Genomic DNA, 27,695 nt, shown 5'->3' on the forward strand with positions numbered 1-27,695 from the left:
ATTTAACACCAACTTTACATTTTGTCTCTCCATAGGTGTTGGATTGATTGCCTTGGAATTCAGCTTGTAGCCAAGCTTGAGAAGCGATGTCTGCTCCAGTGCATACAGCTGCCGTACGACTTCAAATGATGCTGGTTTCATTCTGGGCAGCCCGTCCGGCAATATTCCTGACAGGTTCACTTCAGGAAACTAAAAGCATATTCCTTCGTTTTTTTTTATTCATCCAGTTGTTCCTGATGTATTTCAGTATGTGCACAGGGTCTGCGACATAAAACAGAGGCCGATTGTTGTCGGCTGGATGAGGATATACAATGCGCACTTCCTGTTTCTCTGAGAAAAACATCATTTTCCGGTTGTGGGAATTGTTGTCGGTAATTACAGCAATGACGCTGAGGCCCATAGATTCCACTTCTAAAATTACTTTCTTGCAGAACTCATGTAGAATTTCGGCGGTCATTTTAGCAACAGGAAAAATGTGAAGCACATCTTTGTTTGATGACAAGAGCGACTGAAGCATGAAAACATGAGCGGTTGTGGCTGCCTCTTGAGAATTGGCTGCAGATCCAACTATGCTGCCCCCTCTATAATCGAAGTATGGCTTGATATGGCTTGAGTGGGTGTGGCGGACCAGGCCTCGCCATGCTGCCTAATAGGCCGTTCCTCTGCGTTATGCAGGTCCTGCTGGCGCAATTGGCCGCTCTTCAGTCGGTCGGGATTCAGCCGGACGGGACTCAATTTGATGCACGCGCGGATCCAACAGTTCTACTGGCGCAGTTGGCCGCTCTTCAGTCGGTCGGGATTCAGCCGGACGGGACTCAATTCGATGCACGCGCGGATCCTACATTACGCTCTGCACCGCATCGTCAGTGCTTCTGGCCTCACGTTATCAACCCGCCATACCACGTGACTCCTTCAGACGCCTTTATAAGAGCCATGCCGCATCGCTTCAACTTCAGTGGGTGTGGCGGACCAGGCCTCGCCATGCTGCCTAATAGGCCGTTCCTCTGCGTTATGCAGGTCCTGCTGGCGCAATTGGCCGCTCTTCAGTCGGTCGGGATTCAGCCGGACGGGACTCAATTTGATGCACGCGCGGATCCAACAGTTCTACTGGCGCAGTTGGCTGCTCTTCAGTCGGTCGGGATTCAGCCGGACGGGACTCAATTCGATGCACGCGCGGATCCTACATTACGCTCTGCACCGCATCGTCAGTGCTTCTGGCCTCACGTTATCAACCCGCCATACCACGTGACTCCTTCAGACGCCTTTATAAGAGCCATGCCGCATCGCTTCAACTTCAGTGGGTGTGGCGGACCAGGCCTCGCCATGCTGCCTAATAGGCCGTTCCTCTGCGTTATGCAGGTTAGTGTTTATTATAGCTCTATCAAAAGTGACTATCGTGGCCTCCTGGTCCTGCCATGCCCACGCCAGTGTCTTGAAATTTTATGCAATGTTTTTTGTGCATGCAAACTTTTGTTATGTGGGGATGTTGAGTTGAACCCTGGGCCGAGCACTGAAGCCTTATTGACTAAACTGCTGGAAGGCCAAAATAAGTTGGTCACAGAGATGGCTACTTTGAGGGATCAGCAGTCCAACATGGAAAAAATGATTTCAGACCTTAACAAGCGTTTTCTCGAATTTGGAATGCATATCGATCGAATAGACGGCCTAGAACAGGCGGTCAAATCGCTACAAGCGAAAGTAGCTGACATTGATGATAGGAGCAGGCGTTCAAACCTGGTTTTGTTTGGCATTCAGGAGGGCAGCACTGAGACTGAGACAACTCTTCGCGCTGAGGTGATTGAAAACCTTTTTTGGGACAAGCTAAACGTAAGATGCAGCTCTGTTGTAAGAATCCACCGCATTGGAAAGCCGGGTAAAATGAGGCCAGTAATTGTATCCTTTCAAAATTATAACGAAAAGCAGGATGTTCTTAAAAATGCACGAAAGTTAAAGGGAACAAAAATTTACATTCAGAATGACTATTCGGTGGATACTCTAAGGAAACGCAAGCTTTTATGGCAAAGTGCAAAAGAGGAAAAAAAACAGGGCAAGAAAGTGATTCTTCTGCATGATAAACTGCGAATAGATAACGAACTTTACGTATGGGATGATGTCACACATTCGAGGGTTGAACTGGTTACTCGGCGAAAAGTTTCCTCCAGGGATTGACAGATACCTTCTCGCCTTGAGGAACTGCGCCTCTTAAATATCAATGCGCGTAGCATTGTGAACAAAAGTGATATTCTTGAAGCTTTGATCTTGGGATACAGCCCTCATGTTGTTGTGATCACTGAAACTTGGCTCCGAAGTGAAGTTCACGACAACAGTATATTTCCGCCTTCGTACCAAGTATTTCGTCGAGATAGAAGTTCAAAAGGAGGTGGCGTTGCCGTCCTGATTAAACAAAACATTTCAGCAGCACTTTCAAAACAAATCAATAACCATGAAACTATTACCTTGAAATTGTCATGCTGGGGCTTTTCCTTAGTACTAGTAGCCATTTATCGCCGTCCCGATGCTCCACCAGAGTTTTTGCAGGATTTATGTGATCACGTCTTGGGTTTTAGACAACAAAAAATAATTATTGCTGGTGACTTCAACCTTCCTGGTGTAAATTGGGAGAACCCGTTTGCTTCTAATGAACCCAGTGCTCATGTTCACAGTGTACTGGACTTAATGATGTGCTGTAATTTGGAACAGGTGGTTAGACAACCTACTCGTGTTCAGGGTAGTTCCTCTTCTATATTAGATCTTGTTTTTTTGAGCCGATGCATAACCGACTTTTCTGTGACAATTGAACCTGGTCTTTCAGACCACTACATGGTGAAGTGCGTATGCCACTTCTTGACAAAGAAAAGTGCTCCTTCTAAAACTGTCGCAGTCAAAGATTACCTTCATGCAGCGGATGAAAGCGTCTTAGACTTTCTTGACATAAACTTGAGCAATTTTGGTGGGTCTGATGTTTCTGAGCTATGGGAGACATTTAAAAGGTTATGTCTATACTGCATAGATCATTTTGTGCCAAATAAAATGAAAAGGATCGCGAAAAAAAATCCGTGGATCACCCGTGACATCTTGCATCAAAAAAGGAAACTAAAACGATTACGACGTCACCGCGCATCTCAGACAACTATTCACACAAACCAGACACTTTTAAACCAGTCTATCCGATGTGCTAAGCAATTTTATTTTCAACACACTCTTCCAGACTTCATACGGACGGCTCCTGATAAATTCTGGTCGCAATTATCTCGCAAGAAAGAAGGTACTCTTCAAATAATTCACAATGATACAATCGTTGTAGATGAAACAAGCATAGCGACACATTTCAATGAGTACTTTCAAAGCGTTTTCCAAAAAGATTGCGACAGCGCACGGGCTTCTGCTACCTCTCCTTATCTCGACGCAGACATCGTGTCCTTATCTGGAGTTGTATCTATGCTTCTGAATTTAAAGACTAAAGCTTCGCCTGGTCCCGATAACATTCACAACGCATTTCTGCGTCGATACGCTGAGATGGTTGCTAAATTCCTTGTGATCATTTTCCGCGCCTCCCTGTCTTCTTCTTCTGTTCCGATAGATTGGAAAATAGCGCGAATTGTACCAATACTCAAATCAGGAGATAAATTATTGATTACAAATTATCGCCCTATATCTATTACCTGTTCTTGTTGTAAGCTTCTCGAGCACGTCATAGCTAACTACATCACTAATTTTCTTAATGAGAACAATATATTAACCCCATTTCAACATGGGTTCAGAAAAGGTTTGTCCACTGTTACTCAACTGGTCACAGTCATACATACTTTCGCATCTATTCTTGATAAATCCGGGCAAATTGATGCTATTTTCTTAGACTTTAGGAAGGCTTTTGATCTAGTTCCCCACAATAAATTGATTTTCAAACTTAAAAATATTGGCCTTCCAGAGTTTATTGTAAATTGGGTATCCGCGTACTTGTCAAATCGAACACAATTTGTTGATATAAATGGTCACTGCTCATCTAAACTTCAGGTTACATCAGGAGTTCCTCAGGGAAGTGTTTTAGGGCCCCTACTTTTTTTAATCTATATAAATGATATTGTTGAAGTTGTCCCTGAATATGTCGGAATAAGGCTATTTGCCGATGATTGCGTGCTGTACAAGGAAATTGTTACCATGAATGATCAACAGCTTTTAAATACCTGCCTTGATAACGTTTACCAGTGGTGTAAGCGATGGGATATGAAGCTAAACTCAGACAAAACAGTGTACATGAACATCACTAGAAAGAAAAACTTCTTTTCTTTTCCATATGCGTTACAAACTCACGTACTCAGGGAGGTCAGTGTGTATAAGTACCTTGGCGTAACGATAACCAAAAATCTAAGTTGGAATATGCATGTATCGAACATTTGCGCATCCGCCTTCCGTAAGCTATGCTTTCTCAAGTACAAACTTCGTTTTGCCCCGTCATCAGTGAAGCTGTTAGCCTATAATACCATCATTAGACCTTCTCTCGAGTATGCGTGCGTCATTTGGGACCCATACACTAGGAAAAACATCCATGCCATAGAAATGATTCAACGTAAATGCATCAGGTTTATTTTTTCTAAGTACCGCATGACAGACTCCCCTACAGCTATCATGAAAGAAAATAATATACAAGAACTTCAACTTCGTCGCAAAATTCTGAGATTAAAATTTCTTTTTCAGTTAAAACACAAACATTTCGCACTAGATGCCTCTACGTTTGTACAACCACTGACGTCACGAGAAACTAGAAATCGCCATGCTGCGTCAATAACACCATTCCAGACACGTACCAATACATTTAAGTTCTCTTTTTTTCCCAGGACCATTGTAGACTGGAACGCCCTGCCGTTTGAGTCGTTACAGAACATTGAACACTTTGATTTTATCACTTCATAACGTTAAGCCCCAAAATGCTCCTATCGCTGCGCCATATGTTATTGCGAATATGTATTGGTGTGTATAGTTTTGTGTAAATATACTTAATTTGGTCACGAATTGTTACTAATTTATGTGGTGAAAATTGCTGTTGAATATTAATTGTCATGCGTACATTTATTAATTTTGTGTGCCTTGACTGCTGATTGCTTGTGATTTTTTTTTTCTTTTTTTTTTTTTTTCCACTCCTGCATGGGCTCTGAAGAGAGCCTGCAGTATTCTGTAAATAAATAAATAAATAATGAATTTCATCAACCATTAGCGTCACGGTCTTTTCGTTCGGCTGCATGCACTTCACTCTTTCTCGAATGTTTTGCTCCTTCAGTGGATCGCCTCCATACTTGGAACAAACGCGGCGCAGGGTTGAAGGATGGGGTAAAGTCAATTTCGACGCTGATCTGGCAAAGTTATAGGCGTGCGGAGATATGGAGTGCAGAATGCTAGAAAACACTAATGTTTCAGCACTGTAGCGACGAATGGGGGCAGCGAGTGCGAGAGCTATTTGCTCATTTAGCAAACGAAACAAAGCACTGTGTTCTTCGGTCGTGTCACTGTCTTTGGACAGTTCATTCAATAAGAAGCCGATATGCTGCAACACTGACGCTGTTTTCGACGGACTTGCAACTTCAGGCGTCTCAGTCATGTGGTTTTCCAGCTGCTGGAGCAGTGCGGTAACGTCATGATGTCGCGCACTGCATCTGGAACTGCGCCTCCGCAAGGTAATGAAACCAGCTCTATCATACCTTCTGAGACTGCAAGTGAGAGATCAGCAAGCACAGTGACGGAAAACCTCACGTGTGGTGAAGGATTATCTTCGATGCGGAGAAACATCACCAACGATCGTTTGCCTTGATGGTCCAGAAATCATTACTGCATACAGCAGAAAGCTTGCCTCTTAAGTGTTCGAAAGAGGACACAGCATTTCTCTCCTCTTCGTTTTTTTTTGCGCATATAGAGTTCTTAATCGCTTTGCTCAAGACCTCGTCTTCCATTCGAGCTCGTTTCGAGACAGGAGATTCTCGGCGATTGCGATTCGTGCTCAGGTAGGACGGACAGTTCGGAAACACCGAGGGTATAGCATCTGACACAAGGCGCACCCTCTCGCTGTCGACTGTCAATGTTGGTTCCAAAGCTGCGTTGAAATGTGACATATTTGTGATGAAGTCAGCCTCGAGGAAGTGGAGTTCACAGACCTGCGCCAAGCATAACAGTGACTTCATTACTTTCATACGAAACGGGCTAATAGGAACTTTGACACGAGCCTGAGTATTTCTTTTCTATTTTACCGCACTGCCCTACCTGAAGCGCGACAAAACTACCATCACCACTCACGATAGTCGCTCAATTCAACAGTAACAGAGCCAGAACGCCAGTAATGCGATAGAGCCGGTAAGACAACAAACTTCAGCAGTTTCTCACCTTGGAGTGTATGCTTGGTGTGAAATCCTTTCGCGGAATGGCTTTTATCCAAGACTTCTTCCGAGCTTCATCCTTGGGGAATGCGAAAACACGCACTTTGGGAGCACTGTCATAATTGCCGCGGCACCCGGGAACACAACAACGTCCCATTACGCACTGATCGATGTGTAATCACATACTCACAAATACAACACCAATAAAATAGGACACGTGGGAACGGACGAAGACTCGGAGCAGTGCGATGCAGCACCAAGCCTAACGCAGTCTAAGCAGCGAAGCAGGTAGCGATGAAAGGCAAACCTGTCGTGGCTTGTCCGCCGTTCGGGGTAAAAAAGTGCGCGGGGTGACCAACACCACAACCTGAGCGACACGTCCTCGGCCACTGGACAGTCGGTGATTTTTCCGGGGAGACGTTGAGGCTGCCACCCAGGATCCGGCGAAGGACGACTTTTGCGACGCGTCTCACGAACAAGTAGAAGATGCGTTTAATTTACATATTTGCAAGAGAAGCACATTGCAACGAGAGCGTTCAGACGCGCCATTCCATCACAAGGGCCCAGAGCGCACTCGAGACGAGCGGGCCAGCGAAGTCCAGAGAGAGAGCACAGCGCACTCCCGACACGCTCCTTTTATAGCCGTCCGTGCACGCGCTAGACACCGACTGTGTGTCCCAGCGACGCTGATGTGCATTTCCTGCGGCGCACACAGACGCCTCCCGCGTTCCTGCAGGACGCGGACAGCGTTTGACCGTTACGCCAATGAGCGTCCCTTGCAAGCCACCTCCTTGCTGTGCCGGTCATAACATCGGACAACTAGCGTGACGTATGCCGTCTGGAGAGAGGGGTATGAAAGGGCCTTGTGAATAGTCTAGGTGATGTTGGTTCGACACCTTCCCGTTATGTAACATGGAAACGGAAAAGCGTGGATGACCATGGCCATATTGGAAAACTGGCTTCGGGAGGAAGACGCTAGATTTACGAGGCAAGGCAAAAAGGGGATCTTCATCGTGGACGAGCTTCACTGTGTGGTCTGTTGTCGATGCGTAAAATGCCCAAACGTGGTTCAGAGGAGGTAGCGAGTGATGTGCTTCATTCCTTGCGAAGAAGCACGGTCGCCAAGAGTGCGCTAGCACGTCGTTTCTGCCCGCAGTCTCGCTGTCAGCAGAGCTAGGGCTAAAGCGAACTCCGATGACACGCCGCGCTTGTAGACCACGCGCCCACTCGTAGTAATCTGATCGTGCCGTCCCTTACCGCTTCGTTGCTTGCGAAGAAGCACATCGCCACAAGTGCGCTAGCTCGTCGGTCCTGCCTGCAGTCTCGCTGTTGGCGGAGTTAGGGCTAAGGACGACTTTGACGACTTTGATGGAAAGGACTCATGTTGTTGTTGCCAGTCTGCCATCTTGGCTGAAGGACTCTGTGTACTCTGTGTACAATCTGTAAATACATTTCTTTTGTTTACTCGCAACCCAGGACATTCTGGTGGAGGTGCTGGGTACGAAGACAGTATAACGAAGCTACACAGCGGCCGAAGCTTAGTTTATTCAATGATGGCACAACAGAGTCCCGCTTCCACAGCTGCAATGGCAACAACGATAGTTGCTCTGCCCCAGCTCAAAAACCCTGGCGTGTTCTGCGGGACCTGCAATGTCGACATTCAAGAATGGTTGCCGGTGTATGAGCAAACAAAACAAGCAAGAATTATCGTTGGGACGAAACACTCATGTTGGTGAACATATCATTCTATCTGAAGAGAACAGCCAAAGTGTGGTTTGAGAATCACGAAGCGTTAATTGGCAGCTGGAAAGCATGCAAAAAAAAAAAGATGCATGCACTGTTTGGCAAATCTACTGGCATGAAGGCAGTGACCAAGAAGGAGCTTGAATCTCGCACTCAAACGTCATTGGAGTCGTAGCTGTCTTACATACAGGATGTGCTCGCCCTTTGCCGCAAAGCGTACGATGGCATGGGGGAGTTTGAGAAGGTAGCGCACATATTAAAAAACATCGTCGATGATGCATTCAATATGCTGATTTGCAAAGACTGTGACACAGTAGATGTATCATGTTTTGAGTGTAAAGACTTCGGCGAAGTGATAGGGACATAGACGACAATGCTGTTGAGTCACTGTGACACAGACTACAAAAAGAAAAGAAAAACATGAAACACGCGGAAAACTCTCGTGGCAGGAGCACCGAGAATAAAAAGGCAGGAGTGGAAGGGCAGCGCATGGTGCAAGTACCGTATTTACTCGAATCTACCGCGCCCTCGATTGTAACGCGCACCCGATTTCCACCGCGAAAATAAAAAAACAAAAAAAAACCGTAAGACACCGATTGCAACGCGCACCCATTTTTCTCGCTGGCCCGCACGATCACACCACTCGAAAAAACGACTCCTTTCGGGAGCGTCTTCTATTTAAATATGAGGTAGGGGCGAAGCTTGTGCCCATCTGACGTGTAACAGAGCATTGCCGTCACTGTAGTTTTACCGTGGACCGATGTCAGCACGCGAACTTGCTTCGCCCCCTTCTTCTCGACGGTTGTGGTGCCAGGCATGTCGAAGTAAAGAGGCGTCTGATCGGCATTCCCGATTTGCCCAAGCAGGTAGCCGTTGTTGCGCCGCAAGTTTAGGACGAACCTCTGAAAACTGTGAAGCTTTTCATCGTACTCCTCCGCAAAACTTTTCGCATATGCATGTTCCCCTTCGGAGGAAAAAGCCTTTTCTTTTCATGAAGTTAGTTAGCCAGCACCTGCTCGCTTTAAACTGGCTCCGCATTAGACCGTTTTCTAAGACTAATTGCATAGCCCGCACTTGGAGCAGTTCTGTCGTCACAGGCCGCTGTGCCGCTCGCTGCTCAAGCACATACTCGCCGAGCAGCTCTTTATTTGCCGAAACCGACCCTGCTGTGGTCCACTGAAGCCTTTGCGTGAAGCTTTGCTGTCGACAATCTTCTGCTTTTGTTTCCGCCGGTCCCGCATGCACGTTTCGGGAACTCCGAGCGACCGCGATGCGGCCCGATTTTCGTCCGTTTCTGCACACGCGATGACTTTTCTTTTAAAAGCGGCATCGTGGTGCGCTCGTGTTTTTAGAGTTGGCCCTTCCACGCCGTCGATGCTAATGCAGTACTAGATGACGAGCTCCTCAGCACACGTACGAAGTGCCGCACATGGGAAACACGTAGGCAGAAATGGCCGACGCGCCATGCCGACGCACGTAGGGGGCGGCCATTTTGGATTTGCCGATGGCAATAGATTGACTGCAATTTTTTTGTTTGTACTCGATTCTAACGTGCATGCGACTTAAGAACTCGCTTAACCGGAAAAAAAGGTGCGCGTTAGATTCGAGCAATTACCGTAGCGTTCGGTGGAAGAGGCAGCGATGCGAAGAACAAATCCCTGTTCCTGCCGACGCCTAGTGCCTCAGAGTTTGTGGCTCTGAATTATCAAGAAGTCCACGGGCCGCCCCAGAGTTCACCTGTACGTGAGTCGTCACGAGGGGTCCCGACGACAACCGTTCACGACTCACCGTTTGACTCTCAGCAGAGTTGATCTTCTATAGATTAAATGTTTGGATGTGTGGGTGCTACTTAAAACGCCCGCTTTGTCTTTATTTCTTGAACCTCATACGGTGAAGCTAATACACCGTGACATTTTGGCATCCAGGGGACAGGACGAACTTGTTCTCTGTGGCACAGACACATTGTAGATGCTATGGAAATGCAGAAATTAAGGGAACTGGGGAGCGAGTGAGCTTGTCAGAGGCAGAGTTGAGAGGGTGGAGGAGACTGCAGGAAAATCGTCAGCGAGATGATAGAGCGGCTCAGCATGAAGCGGCGAAAGAACACGACCTGATGGCTGTTGAGCGAGAAAAAATACCGGCAAACGTGTGGCCTCGGAGCAAGCTCTAGCCAAAGCAGAGGAACGCAGCCTTCCGCTACGCATAAGGCTTGCCGAGCTAGATGCAGCACCAGCGTACCGAACGCCACCGGGAGAATGACCTGAAGTACAAGCAGTGCGCTACCCTTCCATAAATCTTCGAAAATTTCTCCTGCAGTTTGAGATTGCCCGAGACGACTTTGACGCGTACCTCAAGAGGTTCGAATGCGTGAGGACAAGCCGAGGCTGGGACAAATTACAATGGGCAATCGCCTTGAGCATGTGCCTCACAGGAGAAGCTCTGAAAGTGTATGGAAGACTGTCTTCTGACTACTGCCTAGATTATACTCATGTAAAGATAGCTCCTCTGCGGCATTTTCGTCTCATGGCAGAAGAGTATCGTGAGCGTTTCCGAGCGTCAAAACCATAGAACGGAGAGACAGCTACACAGTTTGTAGCTAGAATTAAAGGACATTTTGATAGGTGGATTGATCTCTCGGAGACCCCGTACTTTCGATAGTCTAGTTTAGTTGATCGTCAAGGAGCATTTTTTGTCCAATTGTATAAGAAGTTGGTCACTTGCTTCCGCAAAGGGAAATGCTCCACCTTGGGTACCTCTACCTAAGCAGCTGATGAATTTATAGACGTTCAGCACCAGAAAAACTTGGCCCCGTATATGCATGTAATCTGCAAATGTGGTCGAAAGACTATAGTCTTGCGTGTGGAGAGAGTGAACAATTTATTTTATGTTCTCCGTAAAAAAATCGGTGGATGGTATTCTGGAGGCACTGCGTTAGAGTGCCTGGAGCGTGCAGCGGAGGCGATCGAGTGCATCAAGTCAAGTCACATGTGAGACATGAGCGCCACCTGGCAGCGTTCTTAAAAAAAAAGCGCGTGACTCCGAGACGGGTGTGTGCGCCCGTCGCAGAGGTGATAAGGTTTAGAACGCAAGGCAACGGGTTGGTGCCACCACCATCGCGTCTTAGCAAAGCGTTAGAAACTCCCCGTTCCGTGCAAGCATTGCATGGTCAGCGCTGCGTGATAAGTGCTACGGTTCTAAAAATTGCTTATGTATGCCTTTTCTAGTAAAAGATGTACATGCCAGTAAAGGATGTACATGCAGAATATATACGTGTTATGGTGCCCCCAAACTTGCACAATAGTTGCTTATTTATTGACAATTGCACAAGTATAAACGCTAAACCTTGAGCAGCATTGGTGGGCGCTGTGGATGGAGTCGGCTGTTTCAAGTACCGGTGCCGTTAAGAGTGGAGAAACAGACAAATGTACAGACACAGACAGACCAAAATTTTTGGGTCGAAAGCCCCCAAGAAAGGCTATCGTCTTTAAAACTTCTTCTATTTTCATAAGCATGCGAAAGTGCCCGGTACTGAGAAGCAAAGCTTTCTCGGTGATATGCAACCTGTTATTGCAAAATGCACCGTGTGCAACAGAATGGGCCACACAGCTGTCAGCTGCCGATCCAAAGTTCAAACATTTTTAGAAATGTCATCGTCACAGGCATGATACGATGCGGTGTCTGGAAAAAGGACCATGGCAAAACCAAACTTTTTGCATTGTAGTTAACAATCAGGTGACACCCGAAACAAGGTAGCAAGAACATATTGGGCTTGCTGCTTTTGAAGGGGTTGTCATAAGCAAAATTGGGGAAATGCCTCTGCTAGTGACGTTATGAGCTTGGTGCAGGAGGACTGCGAGGACTATTGGCCTGGTGTGCGATCTATGGCGGAGCTGCGAATTGGGCTTGTATGATGTCACTTCGAGGTTTTGTGCACTTTTGAGGCGCGGCGCAGTGTAGGAACCACAGTCGTGGGAAAACTCAACAAAGTAGTAGTTCAATTGGTTAAATTGTGTGTGGTGGTTATTGACGCTTTCATAATAACCATGGGTGTCTTGGTTATATTGTGTGTGGTGGCTATTGATGCTTTCATAATAACCTTGGGTGTCTGCTTTTAACGCTCATTTTAAAAGCATAGCATTTTGATTCTTAAAACTGCGGCCGCTTGTCTCCGCGGCAAGTGCTGCGCAATGGTGAAGTACTGCTCTGTGCCTCTATATGATCACGCACCCGCAAAAAGGACGTTAACTTTCACTACTATTCCAAGTACCCGATGGGAAAGAAGTGGATAGTTACACTCAGAAAAGGGAAAGCACCCCCCACCCCCCTTAATCAGCCGTGCTTGCATCGTTACTCTGCTTGTGTTGGTACTTTACCTTTTGCTACATACTCGCTGACCCTAATTATTTACCTACTGCATTGAGTATTGCCTTTTTCTACACCTAAACAGAGCCTTATTTGATTTGTATACGCAGATGGAAATACTGCACCATTTACTAATAGCACATTTGGTTACATGAAGTGTATTTTCGTAATTCACTGTGTTAATTACTTGTACGAAAGTCCTCGTGGGCTCTTCAGAAAAGCACTATTTCTAACAAGTGGTCTTTCTTGCAGTGTCTGCTGGACTGTCTCCAACGTTTACTCTCTTGCCAGGCATGGACACAAAGATGCGCTTGCGAGAACGTGAGTGATGGCAGTTTCTCCTATTTTAGGGGCATTTCTCGTAGCTGCCGAATTTCTTAGTACTAGACAAGTGTGACTTATCTGGCGAGGAGACACTTGTATATCGCTATATTTCATGCCCTATAATAATGCGGATACACTAGGCATGATGCTAACTCATCCGGGTACTAGAAAAGGCTACACAGACGGTGGTGGTGGTGAAAAACATTTTCTAATATATTTACAGTGAGAGGTATGGATAAGGCGAGTCTGAAGCTTCTGCACATTCCTCTTGCTCTATAAGTAGCACACATTCTGCTGCTAAATCGGGTTTGGCTCGCCCACATCGTCAATGCATCTAGAAATGCACATACGCAAACAATGTGAATCGGGAGTGACATTTCAGTTGTTCAGTGTTCATCTTATAATATTATATTACGAGAATATTTTTTGCGGAGAACCAAACAGCGCGTTCGTGGCCGTTCGCTAACCACTCATCGCAAGAACGTCATGTTCCTGTGAAAAATTGTCGCACTAAAAAGGTGGTGCTTTCCAAGAAGAAAGTCACAGCTTTGCCGCAAAGGCAAAGCAATGAACGTGATAGCAACAATTTGAAAGGTCACGCGCAGAATAGAATGCAGATCAAATTGTGCCCCACTTTTCTCCCGCGCAAATTACGCAAAAATCCTACTCACAGGTACAGATGCACGCAAACAGGCATCTCAGTTGTTACTTCCCTGTGTCTGCAGAGTGTGCGCTTTTCGAAAACTGAGATTCGAAATGATTGTAGTGACCTTGGTGCACCCGGTAATTACAACAAAATCCTTTTAGGTAAAGCCCAAGGCCAGCCAAGGCATACGATTCTCCCCACTGCGAAATAAGGGCGCACGAGGGGGCATCATTGCTCCCCTTCTCTAAGCGTGGCGAAGTACGCAAAAAAGATGAGAGCGTGCGCCACCGCGCGATGTGGCGATGTGCGCTCATTGCGCCATCTTGCTAGCAATGCTGAAGACACGATAATTTCCCACGGGATGCCCATCAGTAGTGGTAAGTGGTAGATATAGATAGAGTGTTGTTTGAATGTTGAAGGACGTGCTCCTCTGTGGCTCAGTGATTAGCGCCTCGCACTCGTGATGCAGAGGACCCAAGTTCGATTCCGCGCGCCTTGTCTTTTTTTGGATTTTTTTCTTTCTTGCATCTTCATATATATAGATACTTATACATATATGGTGAGTGACGGCAACGCCAACGCCGGCGGAAAAATCCAGCCCAAAGTGTCCATATAATTGCTATCGCAATAATATAAAAAAAACGAAGGAATTTATGCAAAGTGAACAATAACTGGCTTTTACCAACTACTTTCCACAAGTGCTTGAGTCTCATAATAATTAAAGCTGTATATATTTCAGCAAAGCAGACAGCAAAATTATTGCAAAACTTATCTTATTCCTAAAGGTCTAGGTATCGGGAAACAGTTGGTTCAGTGATATGATGTAGTTGTCGAAGTTGTCCGTTTCACATTCCGTTGTTGGAAATGGTGGTCGCGGAAGACAATCTGCGTTAGCGTGACATCGACCGCTTTTATGGGAAACCATGAAGTCGTATTCTTGTAGACGAAGTGCCCAACGCACAAGCCGACTAGATGGGTCACGCAGATTGACCAACCGGCAGAAAGAATGATGGTCCGTCACAATGGTAAAGAAGCATCCGTAGAGGTAGGACTGGAAGTGCTGCACTGCGAGGCATTTGCCCTGTGATGGTGTAGTTACGCTCGGACTTGCTTAGCGAGGGACTTGCATACGCTACGACATGTTCTTTGTTATCCAAGTGTTCAATCAGGACAGCACCTACATCAATACTGCTAGCGTCTGTGTGAAGTTCCTTGGTAGCCAGAGGATTGAGGTGTGGAAGATTTGGATGAGACGTCAAAAGAAACTTCAATTCGGATAAAGCAGACTCACATTCAGGGATCCAGTCAAACTGCGGCCCTTTCTGAAGCAGGCACGTGAGCAGGTACGCAATATTGTAAAACTGGGAATGAATCGAAGGAAGTGTGAACAAAGCTCCAAAAAGCTGTGCAGTTCTTGCATCAAGTGAGGTTCCTTGAACGCCTCCACTGCGGCAGTCTTCACGGGATCCAGTCGTATGCCTTTTTTGTCCACAAATCATCCAAGGACGAGTCTTTGGCGCTCTCAAAACGATATTTCTTTGAGTTGAGCACCAAGCCTGCTTTGCTTGGGCAGTCAAACACGAGACCGAAGCATGTGTTATCCTCACAAAAGGTGCACTTGAAAATTAAATGGTCTTAGTAACACATACCCACTTGCCACTTCAATCCACGTAGAATGTTGTCCATGAAGCGCTCAAAAGTTGCAGGCATGTTGCATAACCCGAATGGCATCGCATTAAATTCAAAAAAGTCCATCTGGTGTGGCAAATGCCGTTTTCTACTTGTTTTCTTAGTGCATTGTAATCTGCCGGTATCAAAGAGTAAGAGCCCGATGAAAGACAGTCAATAGTGTCAATTCGCGGGACTAAGTATATGTCTTTTTTTTTTTTTTTGGTGATGGCGTCAAAATGACGGTAGTCAACGTAATATCGCCATTTCCCATCCTTCTTCCTCACTAGACTTACTGGAGCGACCCACGAACTACATGATTCTTGAATTACATCTTTCTTGAGCGTCTCACAAACCTATTCATTGATCACTGCATGTTCCGAAGGCAATACACGTTATAGTTTCTGTCAGCGACGTCTTGTCGATGCGGTGCTTCATACGAGAAGCAGGGAATGACGGTGGAGTGTGTAGCTGTGCGAAATCGAAGAGACCGGCGTGTTTGCACAGAATACTCCCCAGTTCATTACGCTCGTTGGTGCTCAGTGGCTTATCGATCATAGCCATAATGGTGTCCCTGGCGTGCAGATTATGGCAATGGGTCTAATCTGGGAAATCAACTGCTCTCTGAAAGGATGCCAAAGGAGAATACCTGATGTTCATCAATCTCTGGAAGTTTCGGACCCTCCGGCAGCACTGTCGGTTCATCAGAGCAGTTGATCACCCATAAACCAGTACGCACTTGCGCATTGGATAGCATGCAGTAGATAATTGAAACAGTCTGCTTTGTGCAACTGAGAGCCCTGCCGCGGTGGTATAGTGGCTAAGGTACTCGGCTGCTGACCCACAGGTCGTGAGATCGAATCCCAGCTGCGGTGACTGCATTTTCGATGGAGGCGAAATTGTTAAAGGCCCGTGTGCTTAGATTTGGGCGCATGTTAAAGAACCCCAGGTAGCCGAAATTTCCGTAGTCCTCTACTACAGCGTCTTTCATAATCATATGGTGGTTTTAGGACGTTAAACACTACGTTTCATTTATGCAACTGAGATGAATGGGCTCCATGGTTGCGTCAAACGTTTCCTCACTTGCAGGGGAACAGGCAACAGGGACACATTTGCTGACAATGGCGGCACAGTTGTGTCTACGAACAAGCAAAGGACACTTTCCTGACAGTGCGGAATCTTCATGAATGCAACTGGGACATACAAGTCTACTGTAATTTGTCCTGCGTGGGAATCGACAGTGACACCACATATCTTCAGAAAATCCAGTCCAGAATGACTTCATGCGTAATACAAGGGAAAACAGCAGACTCTGCAACAAATTTCTAATACGCCAAAGTAACAGCCATAGTGCACACACCAACAGGTTGTAACACATTCCCACTCATTCCACAAAACGTATCAGCACGGTCTTAACGAAACATGACTTTTTGTTCAAGGAGGCAGGTGAACACGAGACTCATCACTGACCCGATAGCACCTGTGTCCACTAAGGCTATTGTTGGTACACCATCGATAAGCACATAAACCTTATTTTTAAACATGGAAGCTAAAGAGGATATTTCTGTTGGAATTGAAGACTGTCCAGAGACATCACCTTCAACGGCCACTCGGACTAGTTTTCCGGAGAAGGCCAGAAGTGGGTGCGCCGAGGAGACGGTGATCCGTTGATGCGCGGGGTAGGAGGTGGTGTCACACTGCGGTCAGAAGCCAGAGATTGGTTTCGTAGGGGTCCTGGGGTCTCGTTAGATGCACTTCCTGGGAATGCCTGTGCTCGTGTAATGTTAGACCGGTTATATCTCGGCAATTGGTCGTACCTCGGTAGCTGCCGGTAGTTGCAATACCTGGTAGTGTGGACTTAAAAGCCACAGTTGTAGCAGACTAGTAAAGCACACTCGCCGAACCAATGTGCAGACCGCTCAGTTGTGAAGGGTCGGCGATCAGCTTGCTGAATTGGGGCTGCCCGCCTCTGAGTGGCAGGGCCGAGCTGAATGCGTTGGCCGAAATTCTGCTTGGACGCAAATGAGTCATGACGTGGCCACGGAGTTTTAGTTTTGTTGATGTCTTTCATACATACTGATTGTTGCAAAGAAGCTAATGCCGCCGTGTAGTAAGGCCTAGTCGGCGTAGACCTGTGCATAGTTGAGGCGGTTGATTCTTGACCCTTGCACTAGGCCATGACGACTGTTGTCAATGGCAGGCCAGCAAGACGACGGCTCCGGTGAAGTTCAAACAGCTGTGGCTCTGTGGTACGTATGTTTTGTACCCAGCACCTCCACTACTCAATTATGTCCAAAAGAAGGGTTTATTTTATTCAGAGGCGACGTAACAATCGGCTTGAAGGTGTAGAATGAATGTGCACCGGATACCTTTGCCAATAGGTGAACATGCTCTTCTTCTGTCACCTCCCTGTTCCCTGCTGCACAGATGCACATACCTAAATTACGTGTGTGGTAATAATATGCTAGATATATTTGAACGAATAGATGTACTCAAATTTTTCTTTCTTTTGTGTATCTTTATAGGAGGCCTTCAGCGCCATGAAGTGAAGGACTCCTCTACACAGACATGTAAGTGTTATAATAACCTTATTTGTTTATGTAAATATTGTGAGCGCGACAAGCGAATGACTCTTTATTCTCTTTGTAATCATCATCACCTGTACATCTTCTTCATCTAAGAATATCATCACCGGCGTGATTGAGGTCGAGCCTGGCCGAATAAACCGGTTCCTCACAAGTGGTGGACTGTGCTTTTCGTTCCCTCAAGTCCTCTCGCCCGTTCTCGCTGGAGCTCCGCTCGGGTCGTCGCGTACAATCCCCTGCCATGGCGGCCCAAGAAAACCCTGGCCCATCCAACGTCGCCGTCCTACTGCAGCCACCGCCACCCGCTCCGTCCAACAACACTCGCCTGCGTGATCCACCTGTGTTTTCCGGTATCCGAGGCGATGATGTCGAAGACTGGATCAAGAACTACGACCTCGTCAGCGATTTGAACAGGTGGGACAATCCACACAAGTTGCGCAGCGTCCCATTTTACTTGTCCGATGTTGCGAAAACTTGGTTCTGGAACCACCACCCAGATCTTCCCGACTGGGACACTTTCGAGCAGCAAATTCGTCAGGTATTTGGTGCCCCTGCAGTTCGCACTGAGGCAGCAAAGAAGAAACTCGCTCAACGCACGCAGCTGCCGGGTGAATCTTACACCTCTTATATTGAGGATGTCCTTGCACTGTGCAAGCGCGTTAACACCGGCATGTCTCAAAACGACCAAATACGCCTCATTATTAAAGGCATTAACACCGTCGCCTTTCACGCCCTCGCCACGCAAAATCCTGCCACCACCCAGGACGTGATAACCATCTGTCAGCGACTTGACGAGCTTCAGTCTCTTCGCCTTTGCTACGATGCCACCGACGTTCCTTTGCCTGCACCCCTCAACTTGCGTGCGCTTATTCGCGACATCGTTCGTGAAGAGCTGCACGGGCGCTGCTCTTCCTGTGCTGCGGAAGTTACTTCACCTCCTGAAAAAGATAGCTTGCGAGACCTGATTAAACAAGAGATCGCCTCCGCATCGCATGTGACGTGTTCCAACAGTCCCTGTGTGCGCCAGACGCGCACGTACGCCGAAGTTGGCGCGCTCTCTGCCGCACCCACCGTTTCTGTGCCTACAACAGCAGACCATACGCCTGTGGCTTCGTTATCACCGCCAGTGCGTGCACCACCTTACTACGCACCTCAGCGTAGAAGGTGTACGTGTTGAGGCTCTTGTAGACACTGGCGCTGCCGTTTCGATTACATATTCGTGCTGATTTTTGTTCCCGCCTTCGAAAAGTCGCCACACCTTATGGCGGCCCACCTCTACGTGCGGCGACCAACGCTCTCATTCGTTCACTTGCACAGTGTACTGTTCGTGTCTGCATAGAAGGCATTCGTCATCACATTGTTTTCGCGGTATTTCGTGAGTGCACCCACGCTCTCATTCTTGGGTGGGATTTCTTGTCTTCTGCGTCCGCTTTCATATCATGTGATCAGCGCCTCCTGCATCTAAACGCCACTGACTCTTCTCCGCTTGAACAAGGTGGACGCATCGGACTTGTCACCACGTCAGATTACGTACTTCGGCCATACATCGAAGAAATTAAAAGTGTTAATTGCACCGACATTGTGGATGGCGACGTACTAATTCTCCCTTACGGTCATACCCTACGTAGGGGCATTATGATCACACCGGGGCTTATTCGCTTCTTCGATGGGTGTACGTACCTAACCGCCATAAATCAAACGTCAGAGTGTGTACTGCTCCCCTGTGGCTCAACAGTATCTTGCGCGGTCGACAGTGAGCCTGTTGCGATTGTTACTCTTCCGAACAACAACCACAACGATGTTCCGAAATCGCAATCATTGCCACTCAATGCCTCTGCCACACCTGTGTCGGCGACAATAAGCAATGACTTAACACCTGATCAAACTGAAGATTTGCTCGCCCTGTTAAATAGACACTGTTCTCTATTTGACGTGAATTCGCCCGCCCTCAGCATGACTACCACCGCTACTCACAGCATCCAGACTGACGGCTCTCGTATTGTACATCGGCGTCCATATCGTGTGTCTCAGGCAGAACGCAAGATCATCGAGGAAAACGTCTCAGACATGCTACGACGTAACATCATACGTCCTTCCTCGAGTCTCTGGTCATCCCCAGTTGTTCTCGTTCAAAAGAAAGATGGGACAGTGCGTTTTTGCGTCGATTACCGTGCGCTAAACAAAATAACGCGCAAGGATGTTTATCCCCTCCCTCGGATCGACGATGCACTGGATTCATTCAACACCACCTAGATTTTTTAAGGCCCCTCCACGGCTCCATGACGTCACCGCACTACGACGGCTCTGGAGGTTCGGCTTGCGCGTGCGCACAGCTTTCGACGCAGTTCCGCGTGCGCCTGAAGGCTTTCGAAGCTGAGGAAGGGCCAGTGACGTTTTTTTTTTTCTTTTTTCAGTCGCCTCCAATAAACGTTTTACTCGGTCGCAGAATCGTGGTTTAATTGCACAGAGTTTAAATGAATGTTTCTTCTGGTTTCCTTGATCGTATAACGAGTAACATTCAGGCATATCATTACTGATTTTGTATCGATGCGCAGGTGTACGAAAACACGTTCGTAATAATTTTTAAGGACCACGCACGCGATTTTGACAAGTCATGTTTTATTTTAGGAAAAAGAAACAGCCAGCAAAAGGTTATCAAACTGCTACAACAATAACTCATATGAAATACGTGAAGGCTGCCACAAAGTTCTCAGTACACACAAGAAAAGATGCAGAATATGAAAATACAATACGTGAAGGCTGCCACAAATTTCTCAGTACACACAAGAAAAGATGCAGAATATGAAAATACAATGAAAAATCAGTTTCTAAACTCTCGCATAAAAAAAGAACAACAGTCACAAGCCAACACCCACAAGCAGAGTAGTCACTTCTTCAATGTCTTCAATTTTCGCTCTTTATCTCTTGCGGCCTTTTCAACAACCAACTGATCATTTTTTCGTTTGCACAGGTTATTCAAAAGCGTGTTTGCTGCTGCACTTAGGACATAATGCATTACCAACTGGGGACTGTGCCCATTTTCACACACATCAAAGTCAACATTGTTGTTTATCGCATCATGAGTGAGTGCCAAGAGAGCCTCCTTTTGATTCGGTAACGCATGAAATTGCTGTGCATGCTGTTCGCTCCTCAGTTTGTCAAGAACTATTTCCGCAGTAACAACGGCATTTATTATGGCAGGCTGCGGAAACTTGAGACCACCACGTGTCATGGACTTGATCAACTCTCCGCCTTCAACTTCAATGTCGTCATCCAGCATTAAACTTTCTTTGCAAGCCATGCACAAAAGCTTCTTGAATGCAGCATGGGCGCAGTAGCCAGCAACGTATGTGATTGCTGGGAGATTTGGCACCTTCACGTCATAGTCCTCATCCGTTATTTCAATCTCAAAATCATAAAGTACAGCATTATTCACTGCCACCGAGTCTGCTGCAGCCTCCATTTCTGGGAGCTCCAGAACGTTCTGCAGACGAAGCTTTCGCTCAGACTCATACACTTGTCTGATGGAAATGTGGTACTGAGCACCGGAGAGTTGGCGGTATTTGCCGAACCTCTCTTCCAAAGAGTCCGTCTGAAACTTCCCTAAAAGCACATAATCAAAGTTCAGCTCATTCAGGCAATACTCAGCAACCTTTACTAAGGTTTCTGTCGTGAGACGGAGGGCACTGTGAGTCTCTCTTGTGAGCACACCTGCGTCAAATCTTAGGGACTGCCACAGATCTAGCCACTCCACTATATTCAGCAGAAAGTGAACCTGTGGACTTGTCACTGATGCAATCGGTGACTGCAGCTCATCCCGAAGTCGAATGCCCTTGTTGCATGTTTTTACATTAACAATGCTCCACCACTTAGTTATGAGTTCTAAAAACTCTGCTGTGCCGGCCACATGCTCGAGCTGAAGTTTAGGCCCACACGCTCGAAGAGCTGCTGCTGTAGACGGGTTGAAAATCTTTAGCGCGAGCTTAACATTTTGTCGTTCCATATTCGAAGGATTGAGAGATTTTGTCGTAAGCGCCGGTGCAGATTTGATGAGCTGACCCTGTTCTTTCAAGTGTAGTTCTCGAAGTGTACGAAATGACGCTGTAAGTATGGGTGGCTGTACGCTAGATTCTGTGGCGCTAGGAAAGAACATGCATGTTCCAGAGTTTCGCTGATTGAGCCAGTTGTTCCTCACACACTTCATTAAGTGCACAGGATCAATCAGGAAAAAAAGAGGACGGTCAGGGTCAGCAGGGTGTGGATACACACTCTGAAGTTTGCACGGTGCCCCAAAAAGTGACATTGTTTTGCGGTTGATTGAGTTATTGTCAGTTATTACAGCAATGATACGCAACCCAACATTTTCCAACTGAGTAATGATACTACGCAGAAGAGTGTGCAGCTCCTCCGCATTGATGCGCTCTACTGGCAGTATGTGCACAACATTCTTCTGACTTGAAAGTAGGCTTTGCATTATAAAAACATGCGCTGTTTTTGCTGCATTAGGGCTATTGCTAGCCGCACCAACAATCGTTCCTCCCTTATAGTCAAAATAAGGCTGCAGGTGAATTTCATCCATCATGAGAACAACAATTTTTTCGTGCTCTTTCATAGTAGTGACCAGCTTCTTTGCATACGAAAGAAAAGAAGCGCCTTGCTGCTCAGCTTCTGGGCTTACATTGTATGAATTACACACACGACGTATAGTGGATGGATGGGGCAGCCTAACATTACCGGTACTGCGCAAGAATCTATAGGCATGCGGAGAAATTGTAAATAAAATGCTCGAAAGTACCAGGAACTCTGGAGAATACCGAGATTGCTTGCTATGCCTGACGAGAAGAAGAGAAACTTGCTCTTTCAAAAAACGGATAACATTGAGTCGTTCAACATCTGCCAGTTCACAGTTTGAGGCATCTTCAAGCAGAGAAAATGCCAACTTGAGCAAACCCTCAATTTTGTCTTCATGCTTACAGGAAAGTTCTCCATGTAAGGACTCTACAGAATCTAGCAGGCGTGTCAAACAACGAATGTCGTTCACTTTGTGAGGGATGGCACCAATGCCATCAATCGTAGTAAGCTGCACATCTTGGCAACGAACTTTCACCGTGAGATCCTCTAAGACCGTTATTGACAGCAAAACACGAGGGGCGTCTTCAAGAGCAAGATTCAGAAAATGAATGCACGCAGGTCTAGAAATAACACTCCAAAAGTTCGAAAGCTTCATTTGAGGAAGGCATTCCAGTAGAGCCTGGAAGGTGTCAAACTTGTGCTTTGTTTCCTCCTCCTCATGTGTCTCAAGTGAATTGGCGATGGCTTCTCGTAAAGAGGCTGCTTCAAGGCGCATCCTTTTCTCAGCGGGCGCCTCTCGCGACGTAGCGGCGGGCGCGGAAAGGTACGCTGGACAGTTCGGGAATACACTGGGAACGGCGTCGGAGCTGAGTCGAGCGATCTTCAGTTTTGCCTCGACGACTTTGCCGGTTTTTGAGTCCACATACTTAGAGGAAGTCAGAATGTCTGACTCTCTAAAGTGCCGCTCGCAGACCTGTAAAACCAAACCCAAATAATGTTAGCGTTATTAAGACAGTTAATTTCATGAGCGAAACAGCAAATTCATAACTTAAAACTAGCATAGTTTAATACGTCACCACAAAAACATCGCGCAATAAATATCACGCGTTTTAGACTTACCACTGAGCGCTTTCCGGGTTCAAAGTCGGCACGCGGAATGGCTTTCAACCACCTCCTCCTTCTGTCGGCATCAGCTGGGAAAGTGAAGACTCGCACAGTCTTTTCTCCGTCGTAATTCCCGCGGCAGCCGGGAACACAACAGTGCCCAGGCATTTTCACAAATCACTCAGTAACTGTCACACAGGCACACATCACTTTCTCGGACGTTGTCCAGTAGTTCCCTTCAAGTAATCACGGCCGTCAACAAAGCTTCAGCAAATGGCAAGGAAAGAACGGAGAAACAGCACGTAATGCATATGAAACGCACGTGCCACGGTGCAAACAAAGCACTCAAATGAAAAGAAAAACACGACGATGGTGATGTTTACAGCAATAGTGATGCCCTTTCTGAAATGCTTCTTTCGAAAGATTACAAAAAAAACTACTCAATTTAACTTTTAAAAATTACACAGTTTAAAAAAAATAAAACAAAATACTTCTCACTTTTTTATATTTTTTTTATTTTCTAAAAGAGTTAAATTAAGTATTTTTCATTTTGTCTACGAAACCATGGCTCACAGTAATCAGCATGAACGGCGGCTGGCTGCCGCTCGAGCAGGAACGGCAGCCGCTGCCGTCAGATGGCGCTACCGCACCGGTTGCTCCCGCCGTCGTAGTGTGGTGACGTCACGCGTCAAAGGAGAATTCGTGGAGGGGCCTTAAAAAATCTAGGTGGTGTTGATTCATTACAGGGCGCAGAGTATTTTTCCAGCTTCGACCTTAGGTCAGGCTACTGGCAGATACCAATGTCGGAGTCTGATAAAGAGAAGACCGCCTTTTCAACGCCAGATGGGTTGTACGAGTTCAATGTGATGCCTTTTGGACTCTGTAATGCGCCCGCCACCTTCGAACGCATGATAGACGGCGTATTGCGTGGTTTGAAATGGAAAACATGTCTGTGCTATCTCGATGACATAGTAGTGTTTTCATCCACGTTCTCGCAGCATCTACAACGTCTTGACGAAGTCCTCACATGCCTTGCAAAAGCTGGTCTACAGCTTAACACCAAGAAATGTACCTTTGCTAGCAAGACAATCAAGGTTCTCGGCCACCTTGTCAGCAAAGAAGGAATTCGGCCCGACCCCGAGAAGCTTGCCGCTGTCCTCGATTTTCCTCGTCCACTACGTCAGAAGGACCTGCGCAGCTTTCTTGGGTTATCTTCTTACTTCCGGCGCTTCATACGTGGTTTCGCGGAACTTGCGTCTCCGCTCCATCAACTCCTCGCAAAGAACGTCCCCTTCATTTGGTCCGAAGACTGCGAAAGCGCTTTCACGGCATTGAAGCAAGCCCTCACGTCGGATCCGGTACTGTGCCACTTCGATTCCACCGCACCCACCATCCTTCACACCGACGCAAGTAGTCATGGTCTCGGTGCGGTACTCTTGCAGCGTGACAAAAACTCACGCGGACGCTTCGTTGCTTACGCAAGTCGTGCTCTTACCGCTCCAGAAAAGCACTACACTATCACAGAGCAGGAGTGCCTTGCTGTTGTTTGGGCAGTGCAAAGATTCCGACCATATCTTCACGGCCGTCATTTTACCGTCGTGACTGACCATAATGCCCTATGCTGGCTTTCATCGCTGAAAAACTTACCGGGTCGCCTTTGTCGCTGGGCGCTTCGCTTACAGGAGTATGATTTCGATGTCACCTACAGATCTGGGAAGAAGCATCAAGATGCTGATGCTCTATCGCGCTGTCCTTTGCCCAGCGGAAGCAATTCACCATCGATACTCCAAAACAACAGCACCTCTCCAATCGCAGCGCTAAGTTCATCACCTGCCACCCTATCCGTCCTTGTTTCACAACAATGTGTCGACCCATACTGCCGCACCATTGTTGACCGCTTGACCGGCTCTACTACTCCTCCAAACGCCAGACTCCGTCGACAACTTAAACAATTTAAGCTTGTCGGTGATGCTTTATGTCGCTACGTTTACCACATCGATGGCAACAAGTGGGTACCCGTCATCCGACGTTCTCTGCAGCGTGAAGTTCTGGAAGCCTTTCATGATGATCCAACCGCTGCTCATCTAGGCTACCACAAGACTTACGACAAAATACGAAGTCGTTGTTTTTGGCCTGGCCTCTCTTCAGCCGTCGCTAAGTACGTCGCCTCCTGTGTCCATTGCCAATGGCGAAAACGACCGACAACTGCTCCGGCTGGCTTAAATGCAACCTCTTCCTTGTCCTGCCTCACCTTTTGAAGTCGTTGGAATCGACTTGTATGGCCCTCTTCCTATATCATCCAATGGGAATCGCTGGATTGTCACGGCAGTCGACCACCTTACCCGCTACGCAGAAACAGCTTCTATACCATCTGGGACTGCCACTGAGATCGCCGATTTCTTTTTTCGCCACATCTTTTTGCGTCATGGAGCTCCACGCATTCTCCTCAGTGATCGTGGCAAAGTCTTCCTATCTTCCATTGTCGAGCAAGTTTTGCGTGCCTCAAACACTGTTCACGAGACCACTTCTAGCTACCACCCGCACACCAACGGATTGACTGAACGGTTTCATCGGACCCTATCGGACATGATCGCCATGTACATTCACCTTAACCACACGAACTGGGATGCAATTCTACCCTTCGTGACATTCGCCTATAATACGGCTGCTCAACGCACTACCGGCTTTTCTCCATTTTTTCTCGTCCATGGTCGCTCGCCGAGTTTCGCTCTGGATGTCTCTTTCCTTTCCGCCCCTGCACCCTCGACGGCTCCTTTCTCTGAAGAATTCCTATCTCGTCTCGCACACTGCCGTCACCAGGCCCGTATTATCATCGGCCTCTCTCAAGACACTCGAAAATCTCGCTACGACTCGTCTCGCCGTGTTGTGAGTTTTTCCCCTTGTGACGAAGTTCTTCTATGGACTCCACTACGCGTCCCCGGCCTATGCGACAAATTCATCAGTCGCTTCATTGGGCCATACACGGTGGTCGAACAGACATCTCCTGTCAATTACCGCATTTCTCCTCTTAGCGCTAGTCCTGATCATCGTTGCCGAGGAACAGAGATAGTGCACGTATCTCGTTTAAAGCCTTATGCGCGACGCATTTCATAATACTGTCAAGCGACCAGGCGGCCGCTTTCACCGCGCGGGGGAATTAGTGTGAGCGCGACAAGCGAATGACTCTTTATTCTCTTTGTAATCATCATCACCTGTAGATCTTCTTCATCTAAGAATATCATCACCGGCGTGATTGAGCTCGAGCCTGGCCGAATAAACCGGTTCCTCACAATATTTTATTGTAAATGCAATGCATAAGGGAACTTCAGAAAGTCAGTTCAGGTGCTGCAACATCACTGATTCATTCAACACATGAATATTACACAGTCAATTGTGATGAAGTTGACAAAAAGTTGTTGCCTGCAAGAAAAACAATTGTCCCTTGCCTGTTTCAACTGCAAACCTGTATGTACAGTCTGCTGGTATGTTCCATGTGGCCTTTGCAAAAACTCCCTTTTGGACAGCTTGGTGACATTACTACAGGGTAAGATCGGGCACCGCCAGGGCATGTCTTCTTAGCTATATGATGTGAGCCATGATCACGGTGTAAGAATAAGCAAGGTGTCGACAATTGCTACTCCGCGCAAGAAGGGAGCAAAGGCAGATTGTGTTTGCCGGTGACCTTCAGGTACGAGTAGTTCCTGTCACGCGAGTTGAGATGATGCTACTGTATGGGGCGCCAGGTATTTGAGCGCGAAAGAACATATTCCTGAAAGGTTTGCAGGCATGGGATTTGGGGATCTAGTCACACATTTTCCTGTGCCCGTAAGCCCTGCCTGTGTTTTAGTGCATGTGTACTTCGACGCGGCTTATGACTCCTAGTACACATCGGTGGCCTTGTCACTGGCTGCGCCTTGAAAGGGGCAAGTGGTGTTTCTTCCTGAATTGTAAGTCGGGGTATCGAACTTGTACGGAGCGTGTGTCGCTTTTCAAGGCTCCGTGTAAACCAGAACGCTAGGATAACGGGCGGTGGGTGATTGCGAAAGCTGACGGAAGCTTCAGCCTGCTGACCATACATGCGCGAAGCAGTTCCTGGAAGAAGCAATCTCTACCACATATCATTCAAAATACAAGAGAAACGTCCTGTTGCACACACCAAAAAAAAACGTGTTCTCACTCAGGTGGCTGTACCTGCAGTTTACCGGGGCTGCCCAACATACCTGACTGTGCAGCAAACAAAAACTAGGAAAGCATTGTGAAAACTGCTGGCTCTACTGCCGACTTCTCGGAAGCGACGGGGGGCCAAAATGTTCAATTGCATCTGAAGTG

The 27,695-nt window shown here is 47.1% G+C and overlaps 1 protein-coding gene across 1 annotated transcript in view; it reads left to right on the top strand.

Annotated features, from left to right (window-relative positions):
* LOC142785204 (uncharacterized) overlaps positions 1–27,695 on the top strand; it is a 145,726-nt gene that overhangs the window by 73,392 nt on the left and 44,639 nt on the right. The window contains exon 7 of the mRNA XM_075883653.1: positions 12,720–12,788. Coding sequence (XP_075739768.1) covers positions 12,720–12,788 — 69 coding nt within the window. The remainder of the gene's footprint in view (positions 1–12,719; positions 12,789–27,695) is intronic.

This window comes from Rhipicephalus microplus, unplaced genomic scaffold, assembly GCF_043290135.1.
Source record: "Rhipicephalus microplus isolate Deutch F79 unplaced genomic scaffold, USDA_Rmic scaffold_19, whole genome shotgun sequence".
In the NCBI taxonomy this organism is placed as follows: Eukaryota; Metazoa; Arthropoda; class Arachnida; order Ixodida; family Ixodidae; genus Rhipicephalus; species Rhipicephalus microplus.